The 25744-nt window shown below is 34.0% G+C and overlaps 1 protein-coding gene and 1 pseudogene across 1 annotated transcript; both read left to right on the forward strand.

The window, feature by feature from the left end:
- The first annotated feature begins 1471 nt into the window (after window positions 1–1471).
- Window positions 1472–4625, forward strand: LOC120092601 (large ribosomal subunit protein eL38z/eL38y-like). Its single transcript, XM_039050740.2, has 3 exons — window positions 1472–1855; window positions 2232–2415; window positions 4294–4625. The coding sequence occupies exons 1-3, from the start codon at window positions 1679–1681 to the stop codon at window positions 4314–4316; spliced, it is 384 nt and encodes a 127-aa protein (XP_038906668.1). The 5' UTR covers window positions 1472–1678; the 3' UTR covers window positions 4317–4625.
- An 8057-nt stretch (window positions 4626–12682) lies between these two features.
- LOC120067658 (extra-large guanine nucleotide-binding protein 1-like) lies at window positions 12683–25516 on the forward strand (annotated as a pseudogene).
- Window positions 25517–25744: the final 228 nt, after the last annotated feature.

A 25744-nucleotide genomic window follows, 5' to 3' on the forward strand; every position in this document is an offset into this window, starting at 1 on the left:
GTTGCATCAGAGTCTGCTTTTAGTACCTATGGTAGGATTGTAAGCCCACATTGTAACAAACTTCATCCAAAGACGATAGAGGCTTTGATGTGCGCTCAAAATTGGATTGCAACTGAAGTTTTGACAGGTTAGTTTGTTTATTTTGTTTTACATCTTTCTATCATTTAATATATTAATAAATATTTTCTTTTATTATAAATATTTGACAATATAAGGTACACGGAAAAAAAAATAGTTACACATTTAACAACTATTTTAGAAGATGCAGATGATTCTGATGAAGATGGCGTGGTGACTAAGGTATGCTCAAGGATTAACATTATTTCGTGGTCTAGTTTTTTTTTTTTTTTATGATATTATTTGTTTATTACATTTTAAATATAAGAATGAATACAACTAAGAATGGGATGATGCCAAGAAAAGTTAAAGATTTGATTGTGAAGTCGTTGAAGAAAGAATGACAAGTTTTATTGAATTTTAAGTTGTATACTTATTTAAATGTATAAGACGTTTGCCTTTAATTGACTTTCTTATTCAAACTTTATTGAATTTTAAGTTGTAAAGTTATCTAATAGATTTGTTAGCTTTTAAATTGTCAATTGATTGTCAATTGTGTTTATTTCATAAAATAGTCTATTGTTTTTTATTCATTTGTTGTGCATTAGTCAAATTTCAAATAAAATCACTTGAATTAAAAAACGAGGAATTCGATAAACTTTTTAAATAGATTTTTCATGGACTAATCAAATTTTAACTAAAAAAAATGGGAATCCGGGAATGCTCATAGAGAATCCCCGCGGGGAACGGGGAATGAGGTCCCGCGGGGACCCCATTTCCCGGAATCCCCGCCCCTGTCCCTGCCTTCAAATGGCGGGGACGGGGTAGGGATGGGGGACACCCCCCTGCCCCGGCCCGGTCCCGTTGCCAACCCTACTCCAAGTTGGCCTCAAATTCTTTGTCATCTCCTTCAACGAAGAGTTGGAGTTTAGAAATATCTATCTAATGTTTTTAATGAAAAAAGCTAACTCTATGGCCACGGTGGCAGATCTAGTCATATTTTGCATGTTCTATTTACATATACACAAGTACACGACGATGGACAGATTTCATGCATATGCCAAAAAATATTGTTCATTAAAGTAGTTAAGTTAATCAATCTTACCAAGTAGACACAAACAGTACATCTTCTTAGATTGTGTTAGGACTATTAAGAAACCGTTGATCTTCTAGATGTATGTGACAAGTAAGTCTATAAGGATGACCTGATTATCCTAAGACAATTTCTCAATGTCAACTTATTATAAGAGACAACTATTAAACAACGTAAACTAATAATTTCATATTTGTATTTCAAAACATTTTTGTCAATCATGGTTTTTTGTTTTGTCTTTTAATATATGATCAATGGAGTTTATTGTTATAGTTAGTCATGGAGATGAATAATAGAGTTGGTGGTTGGAGTTGATCCCTCGATTTGATCATTAGAGGTAGTTGGTTGCCTAAAAGGACCATAAACATTAATTAGGTGGTTGTCGCTGAAATTGATTATTAATGGTCTATTAAAGAATCAAAATCTAAAAATCAGTTAAAGCCATTTTTCATTACTAGTATTTAATAAATTTTGTATTTTCAATTTAATTTTATTAATTTTCGTGTTTCTTTTTCAATAAATGGGTAAATGGGCCTTCTTGGAATGGGCTTATCTCAATTGACGGCCCATCTAGGGTTTGGAACAACTCAGCATCATCGTCGTTTCCCTTTGAACCTCCTGATAAATAACAACTTCCAAAAGCTAGGGTTTTTGAGCCTCCACAATCAGCAACTACTCGGCAGCCTCAGTTCTGCCACCAAAATGGTACTTCTCAAATTCTAATTCCTAATTCCATTGCATTTCTATTGTTCATATTCTTAATACATTCATGATTCAATCAACTTTTGATTTCTTTTGTTTGCTGTCGACGACTTGTCATCTGCCCTGATTTAGCTTCTGTTCTATCCTGTAATTACTCAATGTTATGATTCTGCATATCCTCATTAGTTTACAACTCCAGATGTTCGCGTTCTTGATTTTTTTTTTTTTGGTTATGTTCTATGCGGATTTGAGTTAAACTGTCTGAGACGTGGATTTTCTTCTTCAAGTTCTGTCACTGTTGTGTACAGGGCTCCCTTTCGTTTGAATATCTTATGCTTAATCAATACTTTGCCTTTTTGTTCCATATTTCAATATGCAGCCGAAACAAATTCATGAGATCAAAGATTTCCTTCTCACTGCTAGAAGAAAGGATGCTCGTTCTGTGAAAATTAAGAGGAGCAAAGATGTGGTGAAGTTCAAAGTTCGATGCTCCAAATATCTTTATACTCTCTGTGTCTTCGACTCTGAGAAGGCAGACAAGTTGAAGCAATCTCTTCCACCAGGTTAGATTCACTTTCTTAATAACCAACAATGCAATGCTCTTAGAGTATGATAGATTGGAAGTAGCCATAAGGTAGGTGAAGTGCTTTTAAATGGTTACATAGATTAGAAGTATTTCATAATTTGTTTGTGTCGACTATAAATTTTGAAGGAAGAGGCTAATAACACGTGTGTGCTTAACTACTTTTATCATCTGATTTTGGCTGAAATGATCCTTAATCGCTTAAAGCATACCTTTTCTTTACTAACTTCCCTTTAAGTGTATGTAAACATTCTCCCACAAATTTCCCGCCTCCTTGCATCGATCTCTTTACAAAATTTTTGCATGTTTCTTTAGGACTGCCCGAATCTCAATCTTCTTAACTACAAGGATAAATTGCTTGCAATGAATCCCATTGTAGATAGGGGCAAAATCCTTTGGCAGGCTTGTTTTTCCCCTATAGGGAATTTGACTTGATTCTTGAGAGGCATTTTAGATGTTGTATGAGTTCAAGAGATCTGAGTAGGTATTAGTATAGAACAGAGGCATTCTGAGCCGACTAGCATCTTAGGGCATCACTCACTAAGTTAGGGTTCACTCTTTTGGATTGATGTTTTTCCTAGGTGTTCGGATTCAATTTCTTGAACTGCTTTCTTGTATGCTCATTGTATTCTTCCATTATCGATGAAAGCATGGTTTGCTATTAAAATAAATATTAAAATACCATTTTGCTCTTGTATTTTAGGTCCATCTAGCAACCATTTGGTTTTTTATTAAAAACAAAAAAATTAAGCTTATAAACATTACTTCTACCTCCAAATTTCTTTTTTTATCATTGATTTAAAAAATCAATCAAAATTTGAAATTTGGGAAAAAATAACTTTTAAAAACTTGTTTTTGTTTTTGGAATTCGGCTAAGGATTCAATCATCTTACTTAAGAAATTTGCAAATCATGGTAAGAAACGAGAGAGAAAAATAGGCTTAATTTTTAAAAACCAAAAACCAAAAACAAAATTGTTATTAGGATTTACATTTTAGTTTTGTCTTAATTTAATCCTCACACTTTCAATAATATTTTAAATTAGTCTATTTTAATTTATGGTCAACTTTTTCAAAAAGTATAATAAGATCTCTATTATCCTTCACCCCATCAATTATGGGAGGAAGTTTTTTACAGTGGCTCTCCAAATAGAAATTAATATGATTATTTTATGAAGTTTGATCAAGAAAAAAAAATTAACCTCAAACTAACATAAAATGACTAATTTTGGAAGTTATGAAAGAACGTGGACTAAATTTGGACATTTGAGGGTTCTAGGTAGGGTGGCAAAAAAACCCGACGGGGCAGGGACCCGCCCCGTTTGGACCGGGGATGGGGTCAAACCGGAGAATTTATTCGGGGCCCAGTCCGGTAACGGGGCGGGGATGTATCCCTACCCCGACCCCGATTAATCCCCGATCTCGAATTTATATATATATTTTTATCCCCTCTTCAGTCCCCTCTCGCTCTCTATAATCTGCAACAAAATATCCCTCCCCTCTCACTCTTGCTCATCCTCCCCTCTCGCTCTCGCTCATCCCTCCCTTCCGTTGAAGTTTGCCACGAATGGGGCCCCGTTTCCCCGATGGGGAATCCCCGCCCCCGTCCCCGCTTTCAAATGGCGGGGATGGGGGCGGCGGAGATGGGGGACAATTTCTCCTATGGGACCGGGGACGGGGGATGCCACCCTTCCCCGCCCCGGCCCCGTTGCCAACCCTAGTTCTAGGACTAAATTTGAACGTCTCAATTTAGAATTACATAGACCACTTATGTTTGGTATGTTATGCCAAAATGAAACAAGGATGAATTTGGTCTGGATATGGACGAGAAACCTGACATTTATTTTTCCACTTTGGCAGGTTTGAGTGTGCAAGATCTGTGAAAGAATGGTTTAAAGTCTCAAATGACCACAAGAATGAGAAGTAGATTTTTTGTATGGCGTTTTTTTTCCTCCAACTATTTAGAATATATTTAAATTGGATTTGAGCTTGTAGTAATCCATATTTATCCTCGTTTTCCAGTGGATTGGTTGGAATTTAGAATTGTTATGTCGAGTTTATTATGTGGGTTATGTTTCACTAAATATATTGCTACCCAGGTTTTATTTGAACATGATCAGGATTGTTGTAAAATTATTTGCCTTCGGATAACCCAGGATGAAGGAAACAATTGAAACTCAATTCAACAGCCAGTGGATGTGTAAAACTATTCATGAAAATGATTTATATTTTAGGCCTTGTTTAACCAGAAATCCATGACTACAAAGGAGTCCTAATGAATTGAAGCGAAAATGTAACATTTCCACTTTATAAGTTATATTAGTTACGGTTGTTACTTTCTTGAATGGTTATAAACATTTAAATATACTTTGGATATATGAGAGCATAGTAATTGGACAAATCTCTCTAGAGATTGGTTCAATTTTCAAATAAATGATATTGTGGTCTTTGAATTTGATATGAGAATTTAATTTTTTTTGGTATCTTTAGTTTTGTACTTTCACGTTTGTAACAATTTATGTTATAAACTTGTAATTATAATAATTTGCTCTTTTTAGTTAAATTGAAGTGGGAGATTTGAATGAAGGACCTCTTTTTATAGTATATATATAGGTACAGCTAAACTTGTGTTGCTATAATAATTAGATTCTCTTTTAAAGTTGTAATAGTTTAATTATTTTAAAATTTGCAAAGTTCTTACATTTTGTAATCTTGACAATTTAGTCTATATTGAGAATCAAAACTAAGTATCAACTTGGAGTAAAACTATCTCAGTCGGTCTAAAACATAGTAGGGTGTTAAAAAAACTCATCAATCTAGTCCAACCGGTATTGATTGGGCTGGGTTAGTTCATGAATTCAATTAAAATAACTTAAGTTAACTCGAATTTATTATTAATTTTAAAAAGCATGTTGTTTTTACTTATGATTATGATACAATTATTTTACATATACTTATTTTTATATTATTTATTTTAGGATTGTTTTGGTTAATTTATTCTCTAACAACTTCTAAAACTAATTTTTTAGTAATTCACAAAATATATGTGTATATATATGTATATAATATAATATAATATAAATTGAAATTGAATTATAAATCTTAATTCAATATATGAAAATAATTAAATTGTTGTGAATTTGAGGAGAATGAAGAGATGGATATGGAGAAAATATAAAAAATAAATAAAAATTAAAATGTAAATAAAATAACAAAAAGTGGATTTTTCCACTTTCTCCAATATTGATCACCAATATGTGTAGTAGGAGGTGGATTACATGGACACTGTGTAATCAGGTTAATAAGTAACACATGGCCATATATTTATAATGTCTCCCCCTTATCCTATCCACATGTGAATAAATAACTTGTTTGAGATCTAGTTTTCTGTAAATCAAATAAATATCTAGAATTTGAATAACCAACTAAATCAAAATTTGATTTATTTGAATTATAAAAAAACTCATGTTGATCGTTTCTCGGAGATAACAGAGTATATGTTTAATTTTGTTCCAATATTTTTTTTGTTGGAGAAGAACTATATCTTGCTAATAATTTACTAAAAATGCAATATTTAACATTTGGTCTTGTGTTATTGGCACGATCCATAATCGATATGGTACTTCAGGACCAAGAAGTTCTTCATTATTATATCGAGGTTGAAATATATCTTTCTTCACATCTAGCGAACGAAGTTGACTAATGAACAAATATCTCATCAGCTAAATGCTCAATTTGCAAGTCAAGGAAAAATTTTCTTTTTTCGAGATATTTCATATGAAATTCTTTATTAAGATATTAAATTGCCTTTGAAAGCTCTTCAAGAGTCTTAATTATATTTAAGTCATCAACATATACAGTTATAATAACAAATCTTGACTGTGATTTCTTTATAAAAAAAAAACGTAAAGATATATTGGATTGTTTTGATGTCCTTCTTTCAACAAATATCTACTCAGGCGATTGTACCATATTCATCCTAATTGTTTCAATCCATATAGCAATCTCTGTAACTTTATTGAATACAATTCTCGAGAATTTGGTTTATATGTTTTAGATATCTTAAATCCTTCTGATTCTCATATAAATAACATAATCAAGAGATCCATATAAATATGTTGTGACTACATCCATAAAATGCATTTCCCGACTTTCGTACACAGTCAGACCAATCAAATATCTTAGTGTAATTTCATCCACCATGAAAGAATACGTCTTCTCATAATCAATACCAGGTCTTTGTGAAAAACCTTATGCAACTAGTCTTGCTTTATATCCTGTAACCTCGTTATTTTTGTTTCTTTTCCCCACAGATACCCATTTGTATCCCATAGTTTAACACCTTTTGGTATCTGGACTACTGGTCCAATAACCTGACGTTTTGAAAGTGAGTTTAATTCTGCCTCAATTGCTTCTTTCCACTGAAGCTATTCTTTTCTATGTTGAAATTCTTCAATAGATTTTGGTTCAGAATCTTCATTTTCAAATATAATATCAAGAGCAACATTATACACAAAAATGTTGTCAATAACTACATGAGTTCAGTTCCATCTTTTTCCTGTCATGGCATATTTTATTGAAATCTCATTATTATCTTTATGTATTCCACCTTCCTCATTAGTCATGTCATGATTTTCTTCATGGATATTTACATCCTCAACCAAGTCTTCTTAACTATTAATTATTTTTCTTTTTTGAGGATTTTTATCTTTGGAACCCACTGGTTTACCACCTTCTGGCGTATTTCAGACTCACTAGTGACAACTTGTTGTGTTGGGATATCAATTTTCGATGGAACATTTGTAGCTGGTATATGTGACTTAGTTACTTTTTTTACATCTATAAATGCATCGGGTAACTGATTTGCTATATTTTACAAATGAATTATCTCCCGAACTTCAAGTTCACATAGATTTGTACAAGGATTTAAATGAGACAATAACGATGCATTCCATGTAATTTTTTTTCGAACTTCTTAATTCCTCCCCTCTAATGTTGGAAATTTTGTCTCGTTAAAATGAAAATCAGCAATTCTCGTGCAATAAATACATCACCTGTCAAGGGTTCAAGATATTTAATAATTGATGGGGAATCATGTCCAATATATATTCCTAACCTCCTTTGAGGACCCATCTTAGTATGTTATGGTGGAGCAATTGGAACATATACTGCACATCCAACAGTTCTCAAATGAGAAATATTTAGCTCATTGCCATAAGAAAATTGTAATGACGAGTACTTATGATAAGATACTAGCCTAATGCGTACAAGTGATGTTGCATGCAAAATAGAACGTTCCCATATAGATGTAGGAAGCTTAGATCTCATAAGAAATGGTCTGGAAATTAATTGCAAACATTTTATGAATGATTCTACTAAACCATTTTATGTATGAATATGGGCTATAGGATGTTCAACACTTATCCCAATTGACATACAATAATTATCAAAAGTTTAGGATATAAATTCACCAACATTATCAAATGAATGGTCTTAATTGTATAATTAGAAAATTGTGCTCTTAAATTAATTATTTTCGCAAGTAATCTTGCAAATGCAAGATTTCAACTTGATAATAAGCACACATGTGACCATCTGCTAGATGCTTCTAGTAATATCATAAAATATCTAAATGGTCCAATTGATAGGTTAATAGATCCACATATATCACCATGAATTCATTTTAAAAATGCTGGTGATTTAGTCCCCACTTTGATTGGTGATGGTCTAATGATTAACTTGCCTTGAGAGCAAGCATCACATGATAGTTCATTAGATTGAAGAATCTTCTAGCTCTTCAATGGATATCTATTTGAATTCTCAATAATTCTTCTCATCATTATAGACTCTGGATGACCTAATTTGTCATGCCAAATTGTCAATATGTCTAGATTCATGAACTTCGGTTCATTGTAGTATATGTTTTAATTACTCGTATATGAGTATAATATAATCCAGAAGATAAATCAGGCAACTCTTCCAGTATACGTTTTTCATATGAGACAGTAAATATGATATAAAGATACTCCATATTATTCTTTCTATAAGTCTCAATATGATAACTATTGCAACATATATCTTTAAGACTAAGTAGATTTCTCTTTGATTGACTAGAGAACAATGCATTGTCAATTGTAAATTTTATTCCTTAGGTAAAATAGTATTTGCTTTTCCAAATCTTTCAATTAGGTCTGCACAACCTGATATTGTATTGACTTTTGCTTCCAGCATTATAAGTTTGGAAAAATATTTTCTACTTGTAACTATTGTATGTGTAGTTGCACTGTCAAGACATAGATTTTTTTTACTCATTTTTAAGTCACCCAAGATATGAAAATGATTCAGGTTTCTTCATTAAAAGAAAATATCTACAATAAGAAAAACAACATTTTGAATATAAAAATGTAATCTATTAAGAGGAAAAAAACATGGAGACAAATAAAAAAAAACAACATTAAGTCTAAATATTTTCAAATTCAAAGGGAACACTTGATGTTTCACAATTCTACTGATTTTCTCTTCAGGAGATTAAAAGAAGTCTGCCACATCCAAATTTGTCATATGGAATGGGTCAAATATGTCATTATTCTGGTATACAAAATTTGCTTACATATTTCTCTCTTTTTCCTTCAGGGATGTTTGATAGAGATCAACTAAGTGTTTTAACGTACGATAAGTACGTGACCAATGCCCAGTCATTCTGCATCGGAAACATTTATTTTCAACACTTTTTGAACTCTTATCTTGTGGAGCTTTTCCTTTGTGATCATCATTTTGTGTGGTTCTTTTGAAATTTGAATGATTAAAACGACCACCACGAAAATAATGATTATTTCTTCCTCTGCCATAGTCACGACCTTGACCATAACCACGATCTCGACCACAATTATTATTAAAATTTCCAGCATTCACTTCAGGAAATGGTGTCATCCCGGTTGGTCGAGATTCATGATTTTTTATTAATAACTCGTTATTTTTTTGGCCACGAGAAGACATGAAATTAGTTCAAAATATTATTTAAAATATTTATCTCGATATTGCTGCTGCAAGAGCATATTCGAGACATGAAATGTAGAAAATATCTTCTCTAATATATCAGTATCAATAATTTTCTCTCCACATAACAATAGTTTTGAACTTATTTAAAATGTGAAGTTGTAACCACTTACTGATTTGAAATCTTTTAGCCTCAAGTGCATCCACTCATAATGAGCTTTAGAAAGAATAACTGTTTTTTTTAATGATCATACCTCTCTTTTAAATTTTTCCACAAGATATGAAGATCTTTTATTGCAAGATACTTCATTTTCAATCCCTCGTGGAGATATGAAGAAGGAAAATCATAACTTTTACTTTGTCCTGACTGGATGCTGTATTTTTTTCTTTAATAGTCTCTCCAAGATTCATAGCATCGAGGTGGTTTCACATCAAGTACTCATGATAAATAATTACTGTCGTTAATATCAAGGATGACAAATTCTAATTTTATGAGATTTGTCATGGCAACACTATCATAAAATATTGTATTTATATTATAAATTTTATAGATATTAAATATGCAAACTAACGTTAAATTTATTAATTAGAACGAAGAGGAAAAAATCGACGTACCTTTGAGACCTACCTTTAGCGAGGAAAACGATAAGAACTCGTGCTGATAATATGTTGTGAATTTGAGGAGCATAACGACACATAACGAGAACACAGATGTGGAGAAAATAAATATAATAATGATATATAATAAAATAAAAATAATATAATATATAAATATATAAAATAAATTAATAACAATAGATAAATAAAATAACAAATAATGGATTTCTCCATTTTCTCTAATCATTTTGGATTGATCACCAATATGTGCCTTTCAAAACCCACTAAATGCCACTATCTATAGACAATTTGGGAAGTAGGAGATGGATTATTGTGTAATCTCGAGACACATGACAACACATGGATAACAGATAAGTGACACATGGCCAATAGACACTAATAATGGACATCTACATTACACCTAATTTAACATATTTATAATATAAATACAATTTTTACATATTAATATATCGCTAAGCTTATTTTTAGAACAAACATTAAAATAAATGACCCAACTCACTTGAACCAACCCAATCCAAATGTTTCATGGTTGGGTTGAGTTTGGTTCATTATTTAATAAAGGTTATTTGGGTTGAAAAAATTTACAACCCAGGTCAAAAAAATACTTCAACTCGACCAAACCCAACTCATAAACACCTCTACAAAATAGTAAACACTTAGTGGTATTTTGTTTCAAGGGTTAGGATTGGATGGGTTAGGTATCCTAAGTCCAATCCTTGTCTAGGGTAAAGATTTAGGAAGCATGGCTTCTTACACCTTTTTTCCATGGGTTTGATCCATGGTTTACCATTTTTTTTCTTAATTTAATCTAGGAAGTTCGCCGGCCAACTTTCGAAGACCACCTTCGGTGATCGCCGCTAGCCAACTCCGACCACCACCTCCGGCGACTGTCGTTGGCCACTAACTTTGGTGGCCACTTTCGATCATTATTATTCCAAAGAGGCCCTTAGTTTAATTACAATAATATTTTTTAAAATACACTCTCTTTCTTTTAATTATTTTTTTTGCCCTTTTTTTTAAAGTATTACTATTATTAGATTATTTTTTAATTCTCTCTCTTCCCTTCTTTATTTAAAATTAATGTTTTCGTCACTTTAGGAGATCTAATTTATTTTCTATTTTCTCTAGTTGAAAATTGATCACCAATCTATGAGATCTCAAGTATATGTAAGTATATGTCGAATATACTGGTAATATAGTGAAAAATGTAAATATATATTGCATATACCATGGTTTATGTTTTCACGTATTTACAAATATAGAATATTTTATATAAATTGTATTGTTCATGCACTTATAGAATATATTATGTAAATTGTATTGTTCATGCACTTATCAAATATAGACTAGTTTATTTATAGAACATTGAAGTATATAGTGCTATATATATCAAATATACCTCATTTTTTTCTTCAAAGTTTCTTGTCGATTCTTGCTTTCATTTATTAAGGTAACAATTTTGGGATTCTTTAAGTTATTTTCCTCACTTGTATAGGTTCTAAAAAGAAATCTATTTTGTAAAATTCATAACCACAAGAAACATCCTTACATGATGAGAGTTAAAAAAAGCAATTGGATATTTTTGTGTAAAATAATAGCTTATTAGACTATAATTGTATAATTAGGTGTATATATTTAGGTTATATGTATAAAAAGCCCTAATTTGATTTAATATTTTCATTTTTTTTTCGTTGGTAAATTTAACTAGCTTGAAGATTTAGAATTATTTTTTAAATGTAAATGGTTAAATGTTGGTAACAACTTAGTGCCAAATAAAATTTAAAACTCGAACTTTATTATTTTTTTTATTCCTCAAATGTAATTTGATAAAAAAAAAATTTATAGTTTTTCTATAATTGAATTTAAGACTAAAATGCTAGTTTATTTCAATTTGAAGTTAGCATGTTATGGTAAAAAAAAAAAAAAAAATCGATCATTTTCAAATTAGTTAAAGTGACAAAAGTCTATGAAGTTTTATCTCAAGATTTAGTAAAGTAAAAATACTAAATTATTCAGACAATAAATTAAATAGAATCATAAATTTAGTCAATCTCTTTAAAAAAAAAAAAACAAATATTCTTCTAGATTTTTTAGTTTATTTTAAACTTAACTATATTAAAATAATTTACATGACAAGTTTCAACTAATCTAAAAGCTAATCATTGATTATACACAAGAAAATATTTCATAAACTCAAAATCTGCACTTAATTCACAAGCTTCCTAAGCCTACACTTCCAACATAGGCTTCTTAAACCATGACTCCCAAAACCTGTACTCCAAACACAGTTATTACTAGAAGAAATTCGAACTTTAATGTCGGTTGGAAAAAGTGAAATCATATGTATAATGTCGGTTTAAAAAAAAAACGAATCTTTAATGTCGGTTTTAATCCGACATTGAAGATGGGCTTTAATGTCGGTTTAAAACCAACATTAAAGGTGTAATGTTATTTTTTTCTTATTTTATTAAATAATATATCCTTAAATCCCTAAATCCGTCGCCTCTTCAACTTGCACTCCCCTCTCTTCACTCTCGTCATCGAAGAGACCACCGACATATCCCCAAATCAAATCTTTGAAGCCACCGAGATCTACCTGTCCACAAAAATCACCTCCGACACCGGCCACCTCCGCATGGTTTTTTCCTGCTCATCGATCAGTCAAGGAAATTCTTCTGAGTTATTAGGTGACGCTGGGAGCTCTTGCATGATAGAGTTTTCTGGAATCTTTAATAAATCGCAGCGAAGCTCAGGTTCTTTGATAGCTTCAAATTGTAGGAAGGAAAGCATAGATTTCAATGATATCAATCAAGTTGACTGGGTCTCCACATAATCAATACTGAGTACGGACTATCCATCTGTTGGATTTTATATCCTAAAACTCATAGTTTGTAAATTAATAAACATATTCTGTTTTGTTTTCGATAAAGTTGTTATTGAAATTGTAATCTTGAATCCAATAAACTAAAGTCCTGGGGCTATTTAATGTAGTTTGAACTTTATGTAATGACATAAATGTGGATCAAGTTAAAATATATAGCCAAAATGGTCTATGGTATATGAATAAGCTTGGGCACCTTATTCTGGGGACACTATGAATGCGGCCCACACAAACGATGTGATCCTGAATCATTCATATAGAGATATGTGAGTGGGGGCATCCTATGTAAAGAGTTTACATAAGTCTGAACCATGAAATAGTCACTTTTTACGTTCTAAATGCCGTTTTATGTATAAAACTGACTATTTCGTTAATTGATGACCTAGGTAACTTAATCTTAATCCTGAGCTAACTATGAACTCCTTTTCACTTGGAATTATCCTTAGATCTGCATAGGTGGAGGCAACTTATCATCGCAGGCCCAATAAGCCTCCCATTTCAAGGGTAAGATCGGGTGGATAGCTAGGAACATAGGGTGCAAGACGGAATTCACTCCTATCCATTATAGGGATAATAAATAGGTTGTTCCCTTTAGTACTGAATCCAGGTCTTGAACAAGGGACCCCACCCTCTCCTTGGCTTGAGAGGGATTCGGTTTATAGGTTGGACCTTAAACCAATTGTTCATTAGAGGATCAGTGGAACTTAAGGAGCAAGATTTAGTCTTAGGGGTAAAATGATTTTTATGACCCAACCGAGATTACGAACAACCTGTGAAGGATTAGCTTACTAATCATGCTTATATCAAATGGACACAAATATATCTATAGTGAGGGGAGTGCAACTACGGGACTATAGTGGAATGACCCGTTAGTTAACGAATATTGATTAGCTCCGTCTAAAGAGTTTAGCCAGCTAATCTCATATGGAATAAACTTAGAATAGTATGATAGAATAATTTGAATTGTTCAAATTATGTGAAGAGAGAGAAACCGACAAGTATATGTGATATAGTGGTCGGATTTTTCAGTTTAGAGATACAACTTTAATATTTAAATGTGATTTAAATATCAAGAATATGAATACGTTCATATTCGGAAGCTCAGAAATAATAGAAATGGTCAAAGATGTAAAAAGTCAAAGAGTTGACTTTTGACTTTGAAAAGTCAAACTTTGACCGACCTTATATTCAAATGTGATTTGAATTTCGAGAAAATGAATGTGGATTCATGCTCGGGAGGTCAAAATTAGTCAACACGGAAAAAATAAAAAAAAGTCAAAATGTTGACTTTTTGGTCAAAGTTTGACTTTGACCAAATGACTATTTTGCTTTTTGACTAAAGTTAGTGGGAAAATCTAAACTTTTGTTGGATAATTCCACTAACAATATAGTGGGCTAGGTGTTGGTTTATAGTGGAAACATTAAGCCCACTAAGACAGTGGATTATACGTGTTGAATTTTTATGGATTTGGTTCATGCAATTGTTACATGGTTTTCTCTATAAAATGGGCTTTTGAAATTAAATTAAAGACTTTTGACAATTTGACAATTTTGTTTTCAAAATTGGGCTGAAAAAAAAAACCCAAACCCTACGCAAATTCTATCTTATTTTCCATCTCTTTTCTCTCTCTCGATTTTTTTCATCCATCGGGTCCCACAACTCGGTTCTGAATCCAGAGGATAGTAGGTCAACTCTAGTGGTGGTCCGTTCGTGTTCGGGTCGAGATTCAACGAAGAAGAGCGGTTTTCGGGAGCTACAAAGATAAATTTAATTACTGTTTTTCCTTCAAATTACATGTTATTTTCTTTTAAATTGAAAGCAATTAGGGTGTAATTAGATCCTAATTCCACTATGTATGTCTTGAGTTCCAACATGTGGTATCAGAGCATGTTAGAATTACGTTCAATTGCTTTTGGTAGGTGTTTTTTTCCTTTCTATTCAAGTGTTGAATGAAATATGGACTAAAGTGGATTTATTATGATTTTGACATTTTTTTTCTCTAAATTTCTTGTGGAAATTTGTAATTGCTCACATGTTTATGAGCATTAATGTACGAAAAAGGGTTTGTAAATTTGTTGGAGTCATTAGAGTTGAAATTAGGCTGTAATTTCTTGATTCCGGGAGAGAGAACAGCAGCAAATTGGAGAAAATTTGTTCACAGACCCGAATTCTGCTCCTAGACTCGAGGAGGTGTCCCAAACTCGACCCGCTAGCCCGAGCAATCCAATTTGATTTGGAGAAGCCTTGCATACGCGCCTGCCCGGTCGGATCCAACCCGAGCGCCCGCCCACTTCGATTCGCGCGACCCTGTTTGAAGCTGCCCATGCGCCTCCCGCCTGCTTGAGCCCCGAGCACCCGTGCGCCCACTCTGCCTCCATTGACCCAACCCGCACTTCCGTTGACTGCGCCAGTGGCCGTTGACCAATCGGTCTAGACGGTCTGGACCGGTCCGTTTGACCTGGTTGACCGGTTCAACTTGGTTTTTGGAATTTTTGGGCCGGTTCGGGAGTTTTTTGGCCGGTTCAAAATGGTTCAAAGTGTTTGAAGCCGATTCCGGGAAGTTGATTGCAGAATTTTGTAATAAATTAATTATTTGTTTGTTTCTAATGCCAAAATTGGTCCACTTTAGTGTTGTTTACCTATTATGCATGTGATGTATAATGTTGTTTGATTATGTGTGAATATAGTATGCCATATAGTTTTAAAACCCCACCATTGGAAAAGCATGTGACATGCATTTTTTATATCTTATAAGTGTTATAAAATATATATTATGCATGCTTAATTTTAATATAAGTGTTATATTAAAGCATGTTTGATTGAAGGAAGCATGTTATAGATGAATGCTCTAGGGTTATAATTGTTATAATTTATTTTATAATTGTTATAAAATAACCTAGACTCTTAAAATCTATAACAAAGATAAGATGCATGCTCATTTAGGGTTAACCATCGAGCAATCCAAATTTTCATAGAAAATAGGTCGATATCTTGTAAAGCCGAAGTTACAAGAAAACTCACCCCGCAAGATCTTGACAAAAAGTCAGATAAGATGACTAAGGTTGAAGGTTTTTAAGTTGACGGTTCACGGAACACCTACTACCTGGAGATCGAGTCGACGTCTGAGTTAGGTTAAACCGATTTTATGAGCATCCATGAGCGGTGTGAGGTAATAAAATTTGTTTATCACCTAGACATCGTAGGTTAAAAATCCAGTATAAAAGTTATACTTGGATGAATCACCTAGACTTAGGATATGTTTAGTTAGTTGAAATGTATCGCTAAGTATCTTATACTCTAACCGTCTAGAACACATCAGTTGGAGAGAAGTAATGTACTTTTAGCTCTAGCGTCCTTAAGAGTTCACACCGTGAGATTCATGCTTTGCTTTGGGCCGCCCTGGGAGCGGACTCCATTCGGAGAGTGTTTTCATGAGTCAATACCAAGGTGAATAGGGGAAGTTGTTCATAGTAAGTGGGAGAAGGAAGTGTGTCAACACATCCTACGGTCTCTTCCATTAGGTCGCACCGTGAGATTCCTATAATGCGCCTGCATGTCTGCCCTGAAGCGACCTTACCAATCAGGTCCGTTTTCGTTCTTGTCTTTCTAACTTCAGGAGCATAATGATTCAGATCTTCGATGTCTGAAAATGAAGGGTCACACTTACAAGAATTATTAAGTGTTAGTAAATTCTTGACTAAAGTAGCGATAACTGAGCTGCTATAGGAATAAGAGCTATCCTGGTGATAGTATCTAGTCAAGATAGTCTTGGTTCAACGGAGGAATAATCGATCACCCCTCGGTGGAGGTTATTCTAAACCATTGAAATACCGTTGCAAAATATAATAATGAAGGGTACGTTATTAGAATTTTTGCTAAACTTGATTGGATTTAAAAGATTAATGTTTTTTTTTTTTTACTAAAAAGGATATGTTTTTCTTTTCAGCATGACTAGCAATCTAGATCAACTCTTAGCTTCCGAGAAACTAAACGGCGATAATTACTCAACATGGAAAAACAATATGAATTTAACACTAGTATTAGATGACTTGAGCTTTGTCTTAATAGAGGAATGTCCTCAGGCCCCTGCCTTGAAAGAAACACAAGGTAAATATGATTTACTTGTTGCTGAGACATGTTTAGTGGAGGATGATACCTCAACCTGGATATTGGATTCAGGAGCCACTAATCATATTTGCTTCTCTTTTCAGGAAACTAGTTCCTAAAAATAGCTTGAAGAAGGCGAGATCACCCTCAAGGTTGGAACAGGAGAGGTTGTCTCGGCCGAAGCAGTGGGAGAATTAAAGTTTTTTTTTAACGATAGATATATCATACTTAAAGATATTTTGTATGCACCTCTTATGAAAAGGAATTTAATATCTATCAGTTGTATTATGGAACAAATGTATAAAATATCTTTTGAAGTTAATGAAGCGTTCATTTTCAGAAAAGGTATTCAAATTTGTTCTGTTATACTTGAAAATAACTTATATAAGTTAAGACCAACTAAAGCAAAATTTGTCTTAAATACTGAGATGTTTAGAACAGTCGAAACTCAGAATAAAAGACAAAAAGTTTCTTCTAATGCCTATCTATGGCACTTAAGACTTGGTCACATAAATCTCAATAGGATTGAGAGATTGGTTAAGAATGGACTCTTAAATTAGTTAGAAGACAATTCTTTACCTCCATGCGAGTCTTGTCTTGAAGAAAAAATGACTAAGAGATCTTTTACTGGAAAAGGTCTCAGAGCCACAATACCCTTAGAGCTCGTACATTCGGACCTCTGTGGACCAATGAATGTCAAAGCTCAAGGTAAGTATGAATATTTCATCAGTTTTATTGATGATTATTCAAGGTATGGTCATATTTACCTAATGCATCACAAGTCTGATTCTTTTGAAAAGTTCAAAGAATATAAGGCTGAGGTTGAGAACCAGTTAGGTAAAACAATTAAGACACTACGATCAAATCGAGGTGGGGAGTACATAGACTTAAGATTCTAGGACTATATGATAGAACACGGAATCAAGTCACAACTCTCTGCACCTAATATGCCTCAGCAGAACGATGTATCTGAAAGAAGAAACAGAACCTTGTTGGACATGGTTCGCTCAATGATGAGCTTTGCTGAATTACTTGATTCCTTTTGGGGACATGCGTTAGAGGCTGCTACTATATTTTGAATAATGTTCCCTCTAAAAGTGTTTCAGAAACACCTTATGAGCTATGGAAAGGGCGTAAAGGCAGTTTACGTCACTTTAGGATTTGGGGTTGCCCGACACACGTGTTGGTGCAAAATCCTAAAAAAAAATTGGAACGTCATTCGAAACTATGCTTATTTGTATGTTAACCAAAAGAAACAAAAGGTGGTCTATTTTACGATCCTCAAGAGAATAAGGTATTTGTATCGACAAATGTCACATTCTTAGAGGAAGACCACATAAGAAGTCATCAACCTCGCAGTGGACTAGTATTGAATGAAATTTCCAAAAATGCTACAGATAGAGCTAAATCATCTACTAAAGTAATAGATAAAACTAGTACATCTGATCAGTCACATCCTTCTCAAGAGTTGAGAATGCCTCGACGTAGTGGGAGAGTTGTTCATCAGCCTGACCGTTACTTGGGTTTAATAGAAAAACAAGTTGTCATACCTGATTGCATAGAGGATCCATCAACCTATAAACAGGCGATAAGAGATGTGGACTGTGATCAGTGGGTCAAAGCCATGGACCTCGAAATGGAGTCTATGTACTTCAATTCTGTCTGGGAATTTTTAGATCAACCAAATGATTTAAAACCAATTGGTTGTAAGTTGATCTACCAGAGAAAACGAGACCAAACTGGTAAAGTATAGACTTTTAAGGCTCGACTTGTGGCAAAGGGTTATACCCAGAGAGAGGGAGTGGAATACGAAGAAACTTTCTCTTCCGTTGCCATGCTTAAGTCGATTAGAATACTCTTATCCATTGCCACCTTTTATGACTATGAAATTTGGCAATTGGATGTCAAGACAACCTTTCTAAACTGCGATCTTGAGGAGTATCTGTATGGCTCAACCAGAGGGGTTTATTGCACAAGGTCAAGAACAAAAGGTTTCTAAGCTTCAAAAATCCATTTATGGGTTGAAACAAGCTTCTAGATCTTGGAATATAAGATTTGATACTGCGATCAAATCTTATGGCTTTGTATAGAATGTTGACAAGCCTTGTGTTTACAAGAAGATCGTCAATTTTACTATAGCATTCTTAGTTTTATATGTTGATGATATTCTACTCATTGGGAATGAAGTAGGTTACCTAACTGACATCAAAAAATGGCTAGCAATGCAGTTCCAAATGAAAGATTTAGGAAATGCGCAGTATGTTCTCGGGATTCAGATTATTCAGAACTGCAAGAACAGAACACTAGCCATGTCTCAAGCAACTTATATAGACAAAATGTTGTCTAGGTATAAGATGCAGAATTCCAAAAGAGGTCTGTTACCTTACAGATATGGAATTCATTTGTCAAAGGATCAATGTCCTAAGACACCTCAAGAGGTTGAGGATATGAAACGCATTCCCTATGCTTCCGCAGTAGGGAGCCTGATGTATGTAATGTTATGTACTAGACCTGACATATGCTATGTGATAGGGATAGTCAGTAGGTATCAGTCCAATCCTGGATATGATCATTGGACTGCCGTTAAAAATATCCTCAAGTATCTTAGAAGATTGAGGAACTACATGCTCGTGTATGGTACTAAGGATTTGATCCTTACTGGATACACTGACTCTGATTTTCAAACCGATAAAGATGCTAGAAAGTCTATATCTGGAGTTTTTACCAGAGAGATCCAGACCATAAAATTTTTGTCTTGAAGTGCCACTAAACGGATAACTGTAAGGGACCTACAATCCCAAGCACTGGCCATAGAGTTTCTCAGGTGTTTCATTTTCATAGCCCCACCCACAAGAACTTCCACTTCTGTTTTCCTTCCTAAAGGTAGCCCTCCACTTCAGGCGATTACGCTCTTCACGGGTTGGATTTCATTTTTTTCATCAATGTTCACTCTTAACGGAGGAGCAGTAGTATGGAAAAGTGTGAAGCAAAACTGTATTGCGGACTCCACAATGGAAGCTGAATACATAGCTGCTTGTGAAGCAACAAAGGATGCAGTATGGTTGAGGAAATTCTTGATAGATTTGGAAGTCGTACCAAATATGCATCTGCCTATCACCTTATATTGTGACAATAGTGGTGCAATTGCAAATTCAAGAAAACCAAAAAGCCACAAGCGCGGCAAGCATATTGAGCGCAAATACCATCTGATCCGGGAGATTGTACATTGTGGAGACATTATATTAACCCAGATATCTTCTGAGCAAAACATTGCTGATCCTTTTACAAAGGCCCTCTTGGCTAAAGTGTTTGAAGGTCACCTACAGAGTCTAGGTCTACGAAGTTTGTAAACTAGGACAAGTGGGAGAACTTTTGGATATATGCCCTAGTTTATGTATTCATATGTTTATTATACTCATATGTTTCTCACTTAAATTCAACATTGTGATACTCCACTAGGAGTTTTAGTCCAAGTGAGATTTTGTTGGATTTTATGTCCTAAAACTCGTAGTTTGTAAATTAATAAACATATTCTGTTTTATTTTTCGATAAAGTTGTTATTAAAATTGTAATCTTGAATCTAATAAACTAAAGTCCTGGGGCTATTTAATGTAGTTTGAACTTATGTAGTGCATAAATTTGGATCAAGTTCAAATATATAGCCAAAATGGTCAATAGTATATGAATAAGGTTGGGTGCCTTATTCTGGAGACACTATGGATGCGGCCAACTTTGTAGTTAGTACGAACGATGTGATCCTGAATCGTTCATATAGAGATATGTGAGTGGGGGCATTCTATGTAAAGAGTTTACATAAATCTGAACCATGAAATAGTCACTTTTTACGTTCTAAATGCCGTTTTATGTATAAAATTAACTATTTCGTTAATTGATGACCTAGGTAACTTAATCTTAATCCTGAGCTAACTATGAACTCCTTTTCACTTGGAATTATCCTTAGATCTGCATAGGTGAAGGCAACTTATCGTCGCAGGCCCAATAAGCCTCCCATTTCAAGGGTAAGATCGGGTGGATAGCTAGGAACATAGGGTGCAAGACGGATTCACTTCTATCCATTATAGGGATAATAGATAGGTTGTTCCCTTTAGTATTGAATCCAGGTCTTGAACAAGGGGCCCCACCCTCTCCTTGGCCTGAGAGGGATTCGGTTTATAGGTTGGACCTTAAACCAATTGTTCATTAGAGGATCAGTAGAACTTAAGGAACAAGATGTAGTCTTGGGGGTAAAATGATTTTTATGACCCAACCGAGATTATGAACAACCTGTGAAGGATTAGCTTACTAATCATGCTTATATCAAATGGACACAAATATATCTATAGTGAGGGGAGTGCAACTACGGGACTATAGTGGAATGACCCGTTAGTTAACGAATGTTGATTAGCTCCGTCTACAGAGTTTAGCCTGCTAATCTCGCATCGTTGAAGCCCATGATCTGTCCATTAGGTTCCCCCACTAGCTCCTATGGAATAAACTTAGAACAGTATGATAGAATAAATCGAATTGTTCGAATTATGTGAAGAGAGAGAAACGGACAAGTATATGTGATATAGTGGTCGGGTTTTTCAGTTTAGAGATACAACTTTAATATTTAAATGTGATTTAAATATCAAGAATATAAATACGTTCATATTCGGAAGCTCGAAAATAATGAAAATTGTCAAAGATGTAAAAAGTCGAAGAGTTGACTTTTGACTTTGAAAAGTCAAACTTAGACCGACCTTATATTCAAATGTGATTTGAATTTCGAGAAAATGAATGTGGATTCATGCTCGAGAGGTCAAAATTAGTCAACACGAAAAAAATCATAAAAAAGTCAAAATGTTGTCTTTTTGGTCAAAGTTTGACTTTGACCAAATGACTATTTTGCCCTTTGACTAAAGTTAGTGGAAAAATTCAAACTTCTATTGAATAATTCCACTAACAATATAGTGGGCTAGGTGTTGGCTTATAGTGGAGACATTAAGCCCACTAAGATAGTGGATTATAGGTGTTGGATTTTTATGAATTTGGTTCATACAATTGTTGCATGGTTTTCTCAAAATGGGCTTTTGAAATTAAATTAAAGGTTTTTGATAATTTAACAATTTTGTTTTCAAAATTGGGCTGAAAAAACAAACCCAAACCCTATCCAAATTCCATATTATTTTCCATCTCTTTTCTCTCTCTCGGTTTTCTTCATCCATCAGGTTCCACAACCCGATTCTGAGACCAGAGGATAGTAGGTCAACTCTAGTGGTGGTCCGTTTGTGTTCGGGTCAAGATTTAGCGAAGAAGAGCGGTTTTCGGAAGCTAAAAAGTAAATTTAATTATTGTTTTCTTTCAAATTGCATGCTATTTTCTTTTAAATTTAAAGCAATTAGAGTGTAATTAGATCCTAATTCCGCTACGTCTGTCTTGATTTCCAACACCATCTTCCTACGTTTCATCTATGAAAGTTGTAAATGAGGGAGGTGGTAATGGTAGGCGGTCAGCTACAACATTTCTTGACCCTGAGTCTGATTATACATATAATGAAGAGTATAGTCAGGATGTGCCAGAAACATTGCGAATGAGAAGAGAACCACTAAGAAAAGGAAAGAGTTGATCTTGTTATCGATGCTGCAAGGGGAATCGATTTACTGAAAAGGAGGTCTGCATCGTGTGTGATGCCAAGTATTGTAGTAACTGTGTGCTTAGAGCTATGGGTTCAATGCCTAAAGGTCACAAATGTGTTACTTGCGTAGGTTTTCATATTCTTGAGTCTAAGCGAGGAAATTTAGGAAAATGTTCCAGAATGCTTAAGAGACTGCTGAATGAGTTAGAGATTCGACAGGTTATGAAGGCTGAGAACTGTTGTGAGGCGAATCAGCTGCCACCAGAGTATGTTTGTGTGAATGGGAAACCTTTATCTTTTGAGGAGCTTACAATGCTATAGACCTGCCCCAACCCACCAAAGAAGCTAAAACCAGGAAATTCGTGGTATGACAAAGTTTCTAGTCTATGGGGAAAGGTGAATCTTGTTATCTTGAGTTTTCCTCCTTTTCTTATTTTCAAGATGTAATTCTTGGTTATTAAATTAAACTTTCTAATCTATTTGACAGGAAGGACAGAAATCTTCAAAGATAATTACTCTTCATCTTAACATTGGGGGGCCTATTAAGGCAGATGCTAGCAATGGAAATACAAAGATTTTTATAAATGGCCGATAAATTAAGAAAGTAGAGCTCCAGATGCTGCAGATAAATTTTGTACCTATAACCTTTGTCTCTAGCATAAACTTCTAAAGTTAAAAGGGAATATTTGATCGTTGTAGTTGGCTGGAGTTCAATGCGCTGGTAATCCACACTTTTGGGTCAATGAGGATGGATCGTACCAAGAGGAGGGTCAGAAGAACACCAAAGGATACATATGGGGGAAGGTACTATCTTGGGCAAATAGACAGTTAATTTTGATTTTAGCTTATATATGTAGCTATAAATGGTCATATCACGAGATTGTCTTTGGACAGTTCCATTGGTAGTTATATTATGAGAAATGGTTATCTTATATCCAAGCCATCTAAGCCTCCTAGCCCAACTCCAGGCTTAATATTCCCAGACTTAAGATTCCAAACTCGTGCACCAAATGCACCCCCCCCCCCCCCCCCTTATGGGGAACGTATATAGTAAACACTTGTAGAGATTTAAAATAGAAATATTGTAGCTAAACATGGTGTGGACTATAATACCCTACTTTTCTAAATGGTCACCTACCTACGATTTAATATCCTACGACTTTCCTTGATACTCAAATGTTGTAGGGTCAGACGCGTTGTTTCGTAAGATTAGTCGAGGGTACACATAAGCTAGCCTGGACACTCACAAATATATATATAGAAAAAAAAACAATAATACCTCATTCTAATTTCAAGTTGGTGGCCCAAACAATCCTTAGCTTTTATGCTTCATAAAAATTAAACAAAAATAAGTAAATAATTAATCCCCAACCAATTTATTTATCTACGTACGTAAATCTTTAACCAATCTTAATAATATCTTTCATAATAGGGGTTAAGTCATTACAAGTAGAGATGTTCAAAAGTCTATGGGGTCGGGTCCCTCGGGGACCTACCCCGAATGGGAAAAGGAATCCCCGAATACATGGAGAATAGGGGAAGGAGTGGGGATTTTTTCCCCCATTGACAATTTGGGGTCGGGGACGGGGATTATATTTTCCGCCCCCGACCCCGCCCCGTGTCCCCGCCCCACCCGACTTTTGTATATAAACTATAAATTTTTAATATATATATATATATATATATTGTAGACTTTGTTAGGATAATTATAAATATTTTAATTATTTAAACATATATATATAAAATTGAAATTGAAAAAAATATTAGAAAAAATCAAGGTTGGAAATTTTTTCCTTGCCGAATCCCTACCTCATTCCCCATGGGGAAATTCGTGGGGACGGAGAATGGAATAAGGGGCGAGGGCAGGGATGGGAAAGGCTTCCTCATCCCTGCCTCGCCCCGTGGACATATCTAATTATAAGTTAGAATTACAAGGATTAAATTATTACTTATTGAAGTTTAGTGACTAAATTGTTATAAATTTAAAGTTCAAGAATTACATGGTGTAAAAGTAATTATGAACCTTTATTTCATGAAAAATAAAATGTTAAATTACAAATTGAGTTTCTTAAATATTTTTTTATAATAATTTAATTAAAAGAAATAAAGATATCATATAACTAAAATCTGAATAAGAGATTCTATTTTCCAAATTTAGTTCAAACTAGTTTAAGGACATGATGCAGGTCCAAAAATTTTATATCATAAATGTTTAAATGAATAGACTAATAAGTTTCAATTAAATTTGCCAAATTGAGTCTAGCTGGCATAGTGTTTGTACTATTAATCTCAAAGTCAAAGATTTGATTCCCCCACCCCACATATTGCAACTGACAGAATGACTCGTATAGAATAATTTTTAGTTTGGTTTCCAAAAAAATTTAATTAAAATTTAAATAATAAATATCTAACATGAAATTTAAAAGTAATAAAAAAGAGAATGTGTAAACTTCTATATAGATGTTTTATTTAGTTCATTTATAATTAATATGAAATGTGTTGGACACAATTGGTTTGATCAGGAGTGGTAGTACCTAAGGATGAAGACAGATGTAAAGTAAAGCCAGCCATCGATGTTGGCTTGATCAAAAAGCTACAAGGAAACATTGCCTTTAAAAAGAACTAGTCGTTCGCTACCAAATTGCCATCAATGATGTCTCTTCCTCCAGCTATGATATCTCCTTCTGCTCCTATGACTCAAACTTCTCTAACAGACGTCACTTTCTCTTCCCTCGAGCTTGATCAAGAAAAGCTACAACAAGATCGACCCCTTGCTTCAACTGAAATGATGCCTCCCTCTGCACCCACTGTTGTGCCTACATCGACCCGTAGGGTTGAAAGCCCTAACGCAGCAGAAGAATAAAAGACCATTACTCGTTATTAATTTAGGAAACATGAAGTAATCACACTTAGAAAAGTCAGAAACATTACAGGGACCAAAAATAAATAGCTTACTATAATATTAATCTAGGTTAAGCATGCATAAAATTAATTTTACAGAGAAAGAGAACAAACTTACTTTTATAAAAACCTCGGTTGGAAATCACCAAAAAAAACTCCTTGGGATTAATCAATACCACCAAAAGGTTTC

Source organism: Benincasa hispida, chromosome 12, assembly GCF_027475165.1.
Source record: "Benincasa hispida cultivar pf3 chromosome 12, pf3_genome.v1.1, whole genome shotgun sequence".
Lineage (NCBI taxonomy): Eukaryota > Viridiplantae > Streptophyta > Magnoliopsida > Cucurbitales > Cucurbitaceae > Benincasa > Benincasa hispida.

Bases quoted from the DNA above. Each gene is read 5' to 3' on its own strand.
- LOC120092601 (XM_039050740.2), top strand. From the start codon at position 1,679: ATGGGCCTTCTTGGAATGGGCTTATCTCAATTGACGGCCCATCTAGGG. The intron at 1,856-2,231 runs GTACTTCTCAAA...TTCAATATGCAG, and splicing joins TCAGTTCTGCCACCAAAATG to CCGAAACAAATTCATGAGAT. The intron at 2,416-4,293 runs GTTAGATTCACT...CCACTTTGGCAG, and splicing joins GAAGCAATCTCTTCCACCAG to GTTTGAGTGTGCAAGATCTG.